This window comes from Trichomycterus rosablanca, chromosome 9 (genome assembly GCF_030014385.1).
Source record: "Trichomycterus rosablanca isolate fTriRos1 chromosome 9, fTriRos1.hap1, whole genome shotgun sequence".
In the NCBI taxonomy this organism is placed as follows: Eukaryota; Metazoa; Chordata; class Actinopteri; order Siluriformes; family Trichomycteridae; genus Trichomycterus; species Trichomycterus rosablanca.
Genome location: NC_085996.1, coordinates 25166277 through 25176257, shown reverse-complemented (window position 1 = coordinate 25176257; position 9981 = coordinate 25166277). Strand labels below are relative to the sequence as shown.

The 9981-nt window shown below is 38.0% G+C and overlaps 1 protein-coding gene across 1 annotated transcript in view; it reads right to left on the bottom strand.

The window, feature by feature from the left end:
• Positions 1-2804: 2804 nt before the first annotated feature.
• Positions 2805-9981, bottom strand: part of prrc2c (proline-rich coiled-coil 2C) — a 33690-nt gene continuing 26513 nt past the window's right edge. The window contains exons 25-34 of the mRNA XM_063002146.1: positions 9755-9952; positions 9487-9608; positions 7723-7865; positions 7356-7590; positions 7077-7184; positions 6785-6991; positions 5838-5941; positions 5581-5701; positions 5254-5478; positions 2805-4465 (exon numbers count right to left, since the gene is read on the bottom strand). Coding sequence (XP_062858216.1) covers positions 4205-4465; positions 5254-5478; positions 5581-5701; positions 5838-5941; positions 6785-6991; positions 7077-7184; positions 7356-7590; positions 7723-7865; positions 9487-9608; positions 9755-9952 — 1724 coding nt within the window. The 3' untranslated portion in view covers positions 2805-4204. The remainder of the gene's footprint in view (positions 4466-5253; positions 5479-5580; positions 5702-5837; positions 5942-6784; positions 6992-7076; positions 7185-7355; positions 7591-7722; positions 7866-9486; positions 9609-9754; positions 9953-9981) is intronic.

Below are 9981 nucleotides of genomic sequence, written 5' to 3'. Positions count from 1 at the left end.
ATATAAATATAAATATAAATATATATATATATATATATATATATATATATATATATATATATATATATATATATATATATATATATATATATATATATATATAGTGGTACCTTGAAACTCAACGTCAATTGGTTCTGGGAGTGGCGCTGAGTTTAAAAGGCTAATGCGTTCCATGGTCCCGTGGAACTGCATATATTTTATGCTTATGCAAAATAATGGGGGTGTTTTTGACAGTTATACACTACAAATAACACAAATATAATGTAACAACACTGAACTACAACTGAAAACAGTTAAAAATCAATAAAAATACAATAAAACCTGCACTTTACCTTTATTTCTTAAATGTTCATTATGTTTCTTAATCGTGGAGATGCTTGATCTTGGAATACCGTATTCCATTCAGTGAAGGCGCATTCACATGAAAAGAGGCACATTAGCTTTTGAGCTTCTTTTTAACAATAAGCGTTTTAGACTCTCGAAAAAAAACCTTCTTACAAATTCTCAGCACCCCGAGTAATAACACAAGTTTAAAAGTGAAACAGAAAAATCCAGCTAAACACAGATACAAATGGACACATTCAGAGTGAATTTGATGTTTTTTTTTTTTTTTTTTTTTTTGATAGTTTTACTGCACCACTCAAGCCGAGCGCTGAACAAAGAGACTGTTCATTGTTAATTTGAAATTAAATACATACATTAAAAAAAAAAGAAACTGAACGCGTTAAGTTTAAGGGTACAACAATGAAGGGCATCGAGTTTCAAAGATTTTGAGTTGGGGCGGTCCGGGTCCTTTCTGTGCAGTTCTGTGCGGGTCCTAATTGGATAAGCGGTTAAGAAAGTGAGTGAGTGAGAGAGATTTTGAGTTTAGGGGACGTTGAGTTACAAGGTACCACTGTATATACATTTAATGTGACTAAAACCTTTAAAGACCCTATGTAGTGCACAGACAGTTCAGGATTTTGTTTACTCTGGGAGTCACCACCATAGAAACCACAAAGTTACAAGAAAAGAATAAAATTGCATAAAAAAAAAAAAACTAAACAATCATTGCCAATTGTTTAATTGTTAATATTGTTTAGTATAGTTGGTCACTTCCAGACCCTCATGATTTACTGTGTGTGTTATCAAAAGTAGGGTAGGCTGCAAATAGCTAATTTAAAAGTCTCTCCATTTACTTTCATTACGTTTTAGTTGTCCTCAGATTTAAATGTATGAAAATGTAAAGTCTTAGACAAACAGCAGACTTAATTTTTGTCTTAAATCAGTCTCTAATCCAACACAGGCATTAAAAAAAAAAAAAAAAAAAAAAAAATCACAGGCATGTCTTGTTTTATTACTTATCCAAAAACAGACAGTTCTAATCTCTGTTACTATGTTTACATTTGTGGCATTTAGCTGATGCTTTTTGTGACTGAATACAATTCAAGCAATTGAGGGTCAAGGGCCTTGCTCAAAGGCACCACAGTGGCAATTTGATAGTGGGGCTTGAACAGGTACCTTAACAGCTAAGCTACCACTGCTAAATAAATATTATTTACCATAGTATCAGAATATACCAACACAAATCCAGACTGCATATTTCATTCAGCTACTTTGTTTGCCAATCAAATCTTGGGCTTTTTTTCAGCTACAACTGGCTTGTTAATATGTCATGTATCTCATCTATCAGTTATAACAACGTACAGATCTTTATTAAGCCTGTTTTATGCGTCACGCAAAAATGTCTTCTCCACAACCCAAATGCCCTATTTTAAGAGTTGTATGTATTGTTCTTTACAGTGTTAAAAGTTCAGCTGACGTGTTACTAGAGAAATTATTTTTCTACTTGTCGTTATTGGTGACATCTTGTTTTTGTGTACAGTACCAAAAGGTTTGAGGGAGGTGGTGAAACTAAAAACTAAACACTAAGGTTGTATTCCACCGGAGATTGAACAAAAGTATGCTTGTTTTAATAGATTTACCTATCTTGTGCATGCATTTATTACCCACATTATGAGCTACACTACTATATAGATACACTTTCGGTATACAATCATGACTGAAGCCAATCTCTTGGTACATACGCCAAATAACATTGTGTAAAATTGTCAATGAATGTATGTACAAGGCAGGTAAAACGAATTAAAATGACATGTATTAGTTAAATAAAATTCTATTTTCCATCCCTCACCTTGCTGTATAATTATTCTTTAAGAATTATTTATATACAAATTTAAACACCAATATTAAATAAAGACTCATTAATGAACGTGTCTTGTTTTAATTTAATATATCTTTTAGAATGACATCTATTAATAAATAGAAGTACTGGGACCCAGTGGTTGGTGATCACTGGTTTACAAGATGTGTGCAAACGCCCCCTTATGGAGGCTTTATGTTACAAGTTCATTTTGTGTTTATGCGCCTGTTATAATTCGCTCCTGGCACAGTTTGCGTGCTGATGTTAATGACAGGAGATTTGTAAAGGTAAAAAACAAAATTCTAGTATCAAAGCCTTAATTTGCATTATTTTCTCAGAGTGTATTTATAGCCATTCACATCATCCTCTTTCAATTATACTGTACGTTTAAAATTGTGGCACTTACATTCAAGCTAAAATGTCAAGTTCCACTTAATCATGTTTATCTGAAGAATTTAACGAGTCTTTTTTATAAATAAAAAAAACATGCCAGTGGTGTGACGATCACTCATTTAAAAGGAGTAACTATTAAAAACATTTAAAAATGTACTGTTTTTTTTAACTTACCAACAAAGGTTTTTTTTAGATTTATGTGGTTATAAAATGGGACAAACTTCACATGTATCAGCATATTATTTTATTAGTTTCTGTAACCAAACCAAGAGAATGTAAATAAGACCTTACATATTTTAATACAGCGATTTAACCCCTGTACAAGTAAAACAAACAGAAAAAATCCTCCTCTCCACTCCTTCCTCTCACACCTCATTTGGGAGCTGTTCTGAAACACCTGTATATCTGCAGTCCCCTTTTTCTTGAAAAAGCAGCCTGAGAGGAATGGACTGGAGAGAGTAAAGGCCCAGGAGCTTGAGGCCTGTGGACACCACAACAGAAAAGTCCTTTTTGCATCGGAACTACAGTTCATTTTTTTCCTGCACTTTTTAATTCCTCTCTAGAGGTCGACCCACATTCTGAAATGTTCGTTTTACTTTGCAGCTATAAGTATTAAAATCAAACACTGGTGTTTAACTTAAACCAAAAATGAAGCCACCTCCTCCTTTCTGGCACAGTCAGCAGCATGGCGTGGCTGTGTGAGCGGTGGCAGAGTGAAACACTAAAGAGGCCAAAACTTCTCACATTCATTGATCAGTGACGATCTTAAGCTGACAGGATGTGTCATCACAGGACCAAATCTGAAGTAATTAATAACCGTTTAGATAAGTAAATAAACATGTCCATTACGTTCATCGTGTATGAGAGTCTTTCTTACAATGACTAACCACTGGCTAAAGATTACACTCATCAATGCTTCCATTTCATACACATACTTTGTCAAAAAAAATGGTTTGAAGAAAGGCTTACATTTGGGTAAACTGGGTCAAATAAAACCCACAAATTCAGCAAATTAGGAAACAACTGATTTGCTATTCCTTTTTAAGGGAGAATTATTCATTTGTTTTGTTACAGGATGAAAAAAAAACGAGCAGGGGCCATGCACACAGCTTGACGGTGCAAGGTTTTTTGGGGTCTTCTCCAGAAAGCAGAGCCTGAATATAAGGGATCAGGATTAAAAAAAACAATCTTTTAAACAAAAAGTTTAAACTACAAGAACAAAAGGGGACAGACACTAAATTCAAAAAGTATACGACTGCCCCTCTAACATGTGATTCTACTTCAGGAATGGGTGGGGAAAGGTTTATAAAAATGGTGCATCCAGCAGCAAATTAATCTTTTGTTTTCATACCTTCAGTGTACAAGAGGGATGTACAGTGATTGATGCTTCGCCTTAACGTCCATTAGAAAAAAAGCTAACAATAAATCCCTCACTATAAAGAAGGCATAAGATGGAGAGTCTGGGAGGGTGTGGAGCAAGAGGAGAGCATGCCAAAGGTGGGTTCTGCACATTCTTTTCTATTCTGCCCACCCAGCATTCCCTTTCGGCTCTGACTTCTGGAAGCAAGCCGCCTTCTGTCAAGTCCCACAATCTGCTCATCCAGCCGTCCTGTTGGAGATTGAACTGGTTTACTTGCTCTCCTCTGGTTTGATGGCTTGGGGTTTGATGGGGCCAGTGCGGATAGGCTTGGTCGTAGTAAGTGGTACAGGTTTGTCAGTTTCAGTGCGCTCAGGTAGAGGGCCCTGGTGGTTTGAAGCGACACTATCAATGGGTTTACTAGCTCCTTCCATACGAGTGGCCTTGGTGGCTGAAGTCTTCATCTGTTGCTGCTGCTGCTGCTCAGAGAAGAACTTATGAGTTGATTGGAGTACCTCTGCTCTTTGTTTAGCCTAGGAGAAGGTAGAAAATAAAATATATTCCAGTAAGCAAAAATTAGATACAGACTTAGAAAATCTAAGTCTAATCCAATAACAAAGCAATCGGTATTGGTACTGTAACAGTGATGTTCACCAATAATAATGGTATTATTTATCACAAAAGAAAACTTTGTTGAACTCAGCAGGTCTGTGATGAAACTAAAATTTGGCAAAATCGGGAATTACAGACAAATTAGATCCCTGTAATGCTATGACGAAAATTATTCAAGATCTGTAGCTCTTAAAATGACACCAACCATGAGTGTTATATTTAAATACCTATTAAGGTTTAACATTTATGGTGAGCTCCTGGGAACATCAATGCCTGAGAATCCTGACCTGGGCTCACAAATACAGAAGGTGTAAGGCAGTATGTGAGCCTTGCCCTGGGGAGAGGGGGACACATCAGTGCACCCTTAGTGCTGGTCTCAATCCCCAGTCAAATAGTAGAGTTATGTCAAGGCATACGGTGTAAATCTGCTGCCAAATCAAATATGTAGACGAATGACACGACATGGTAATCTAACTGGGTAACCTGTATCACTGAGTTGACTTATCCTATACCAGTACATGTGTGAGGGACTTATTCAGACAGCCATCAGCCAACCTAAATTTCAGTTGGGCCCTACTATTAAAAATGTCTAACAATTTTGTTTCCACACATGACAATTGTTATGAAATAAGAACATAAACTTGACAACAAACTTAATACTATATAACAAATACAAAGCCCTATAGTTTATGTTAAACTGTCTTTTTACCTTCAGGTCCTGCTCAGCCTTGATTGCAGCCGGTGTGCCACGGGGTGCTAGAGGTGGCCCAGAAGGTCCATGAAGAGGGTGTTGGGGTCTGTGGTGTGCCATAATTCCACCGCTCAGGTTTGAAGACATGGGAGGACCCATGGGGGTTCGCTGCACTCCACCAAGAAAAGAGTTAGTATGAGGCGGGCGTACCAGTGGGGACACCATGTTGGGCTGGGACAACATCTGTGTGGGATGAAAGTGGACATTTAATAGCAAGAACAAAAATATCAGTAAGACAACAACAACAAAAAAGCACTTTTATTGCTTTTACACTCGTTTACTTACCTGGGGGTTAAACTGTCCCGGGAAGTGCTGTGGAATTCGAATGCCTTGTGATCCAGATTGAAACTGTTTGGGATACATGTTTATCTTACTGGACTGACTGCTTGGGCTTGTGGAGCTCACCCTAAACAAAAAGATGATTTGGGATGTAGATTAAGTGTTTGATTGCTGTATACAACCTGAAGAGTCTAATGTCTAGACATATTGGCAGATGTGTATATTTTACTATAAAGACAGTGTGTGAGAGTGAGAGTGTATACCGGTAAGGGCTTGAGGTAGGGGTGGTGCTTCTCACACTAACTGGAGGAGTTCCAGGTTTTATATCCATGCCAGTACCAAACAGTTTTAGGTCCATATCGCACATCTATCACAAAGAGACTGTTAGCTTAACTGAAGCAGGTGATGCACAACTATAATATGTGCCTTTAAATGTTCCACAAATAATAAGCAGTAGCATTTGCATGAGACTTCTTTCTGTTAATATGAAAAACAATTAGTGCTTTGCATATGGAAAAATAACACTGCTATAGACACCATATATTCATATAGGTTTATTTAAAGAGCCATTTAAACTAAGCATGTTTGGGCCACAGTATGAGGCTATTCCTGCTAATTCTGTTCTGGTGAAGCTCAAGTTTTGCTTTGCCACCACACAGGTTAACTCACCCCTAAACATGACTCCCTCCAGCACTTCCACATTGCATTTAATGAATAAAAAAATGGTGAAATATCACTTCATTTTTAACCTTTTATACAAAGCTGTGTAGACAACGACAGATTTAAGCTCCAAGCATACAAATTTATGTCAATTTGCCATATCCTTATTTGCCATCCGTTAACTAACAAGCTATAAAATATAAAAAATACAAATACTGATTATTTCAGTATACTATATAGCAAAAATGCCATAACCAGAAATATTTAAATGTAGTTAACTGCTGATTTTAGTCAGTAGTTAACTACCTTTATACAAAAGCAAAATATCCTTTTATTTTTTTTAAATATTCCTACACACAAATGCACATACACAAAGTTTGTCAGTTATTGATTCATTCTAGAACTTGTTTTGATGCTGTATGACAGGAAGACTAATAAAAGAATTAGCTTCATGTGCATGTGACAAGCTTTATGTGAATGAGAGTAAATTTTGGTATTTACAAGGTTATAAATAATTACAATATTTACATGAACATTTAAGAGCAAGCACCTTGTTGGAAGTTTGCATCAGGTTGTGTGTGTTCTGGCCAATGAGGCCCCGGTAGGGCTGGTTGCTTGGAGGCTGGCGATTCAGATTAGGTGGCTGGGCCTGAGGTGGGTTGGGTGCCAGAGATTGGGGAAGTGCGAGCAGAGGTTGACCTCCACCTGAGCCAAAGTTAGCCAATGACAGCTGGGAGCCTGGCATGGGGACAGTCACCTAGGAAGAGAAATTATGTGACAATCAGAAAATGTAAACAATGCTAGCAGGGACTTCTGAATAATAATCTGCTGTGTGTTTATACCTGTTGCATTGCAGAGCTTGGGCTCTGTGTTGAGCTGTAGTAGCTGTTCTGTGTGTGCTGCTGCACTTGTCCAGAATACAAGTTTGAATGCTGACTCATTCCCTGACGCTGTAATACAACAAAGCAAGTTAAAAACATGCTACTTTGCTATAAAACGCTACAAAATTATTATAGGATTCCTCTATAAAACATTGCTATGGGGAATGTGTTTGCTTTGTAGAATATTTATTTATATGGAAACTACCCCCTATTTTAATGAGATAAGAGTGCATTATTAACCTGCAGTATGTGTGTATCTATAAGCTGGGAGCCTCCCATTCCAGAGGGTTGGTTAAGCTGTGGTTCAAACAGGATAGGTATGTGCTGGGTGTTGGAGGTCTGCTGGAAGGCCAAGTTGGACTGTGGCTTAGCAAGCTCCGGGGGCTGCACGCCAGGGTAGCTGTGCAGTGTTGTCCCTGACAGCATCATGGGAGACGGCTGAGACAAGGTGTTCTGCATAAATGTCTGTTGAGACCTGGGGACAGGAGATGGAAAAAAAAAAAAAAAAAAAAGCACAGACACGTCATTTTAAAATAATTAGGATGTAAATCAGGTTGAAGACCAAGTCTGAAGGTCTGGTAACAAATCAGTCATGTATTTGGCTTACCTGTATGGCTGCATGGATGAGCTAAAAAGGTCCTGAGGCTGAGAGACAGGAGGGCCAGTGCTTAGACCAAGCTGGGCCTGGTGCTGGTGCTGACCTTGCAGTGGAGCATAAATTGGGATAGGAATCTGCTGCACAGCTGTAGGCTACAAAAACCCCAAAAGAAGCAGGTGTTAACACAATATTAACAATATGCACGAACACGTGTTATATTAATAAAATATTTGAACAAATTATAACTTGCAATAAGTGCAACTGTTTGATATTTCAAACTCAATAGCTTACTGCATGGAGTTTAAATCCTGTCAGGGTCTGCTATGGCAAAATGGTCTTAGCAGAGATGCCAGACTAAACCTACCACATATATTGGGCAGCAGCAATGTACAATGTCAGAGGCAGATGATCACAAAGATGACAGTGACAACAACAGTGCAAAAAATGTTAAACCACTTCCGTAGTCTACCAAGAAAACCAAATAGTCACAACTAAATTACTAACTGTATAGTGCCAAAAGATGAGACCCTCATGTTTGGATGGCACTCAACATGTGACTGAGGAAGAGCTGAGTACTCTTGCATGTATAATGTGGCTTGGTCAAAGGCTTCTGTTTGCTTACTTGTTTAGGTTGACATAAAAAAAGAAAATTCATGATAATGTCTTAATCCAGTTTGACCCACAAAAACAGATGCCACCAAAGAAGTAATAGTTTCATGTTGAAGTTCATGAAGACCTACAAACAAGACGTCCTGCTCGTTACAGGAGGCTAGAACACCAAGGTCAGAAGGAGGGATACACAGTTGGACAAGAGGCCTTGGAAACATGAATGATGCAAGTACTATGAATTTATTAATAATATATTTTTCAAGCAACCAAAACAATGTCTTTACACCTGCACCAGAAGGAGTTCACCGAAAACAAATAGTCTACATTCTTTGCACCAAAAGTTGGATAAAACCCCCAGTCAAAACCCCAGTACCTAAAATAAGACCTGTAGAACGTACCCTCCTGTGTTTAAGGAAAACATCAGGAACCGATTTCAGATGCTAGGTGTAACTGACAGAACCAGAGGAGCTAACAGTGGAAAGAATGCACAGAGGATCTCAATGGCTGGCAGGCCAGGTCAGTTTATAGCTTAATACCAAAGGAAGGAGACAACAACAAGTGTGCAAATATCTTTTGTTCCTCTAACTTTTAACAGATCCTGCTTGCACATCTGGCAGCTCTTTTAGTGTTAAGGCTTTAGTCTGGGTTTAAGAATCTTCAGCATAATTTTACTGACGTGAGATATGAGGAAGAATGTATGATTTCACACAGTGAAGTCAAATAACAGAATGAAAGGATGGGACTTGAGCTCAATATGATGAAAAATTCATGACGGCCAACCAATAACTTTTCCATTGAAGATGATGAAGTGGTGGACTGCTTTTGCTTACTTGCCTACTGGATTAATTATTAACAGCAAAAGCACCAGTAGTCAGAAAATAACTGGCAATGGCAGAACATTTATCTAAACATAATGAGAAGAACCAATTAATTGGAAGACAAATCATGCTTGGAAAAAGTTGAAAGTAAAAAAAGAAAGAGGACAGCCAGCATCAACATACATGGATACAATTAGAAGAACAATAAATGAGTCATTAAGAAGCCTAAAGACCAAACAGAAGATTTTCCCCAGAAGTATGAATCAGCTTGACAGCACTTAATAATAGACATTTATGGCACAAAGTATTATGACCATATCTGGTGCAACTGCCAAAAAAAGTTTACCTGTGACAGACCAGGCTGAAAACCTTGCTGCTGGGCCATGGAGGGAGGAGGCAGTCGAGGGTGAGGTGTGCTAAACAGGTGACTAGTGTCCATGTAGAAAGCTGAGATTTGTGCAGCAGAACCTTTACATGCATAAAAAATTTATATTAGTAATTGTAATGCACACTAGTGAAAGAACCAACAAGAAATGAAAGATACTGTAAACAAAAAAATAATAATAATTAAGGAAAGTAAATTGTCACCAAAGGGCAATGACACCAAAATGTACCTGCTGCAGACTGGGAGACAAAGACCTGAGGCGTCTGCTGCTGTGGTAACAGATTAGGTACACAGCCCAACTGGGAGAAGCTGCTGTTGGACATTCCAGAACTTTGTAGCTGTTGTGGCTTCACCTTGCAGATGTTGGGAGGGTCTGAAGCAGATGTAGTCTTGGTGCTTAGAGATGACGTGGTGTACGTAGATGAACCTGGAGAACAGATCAAACGATCAAATATG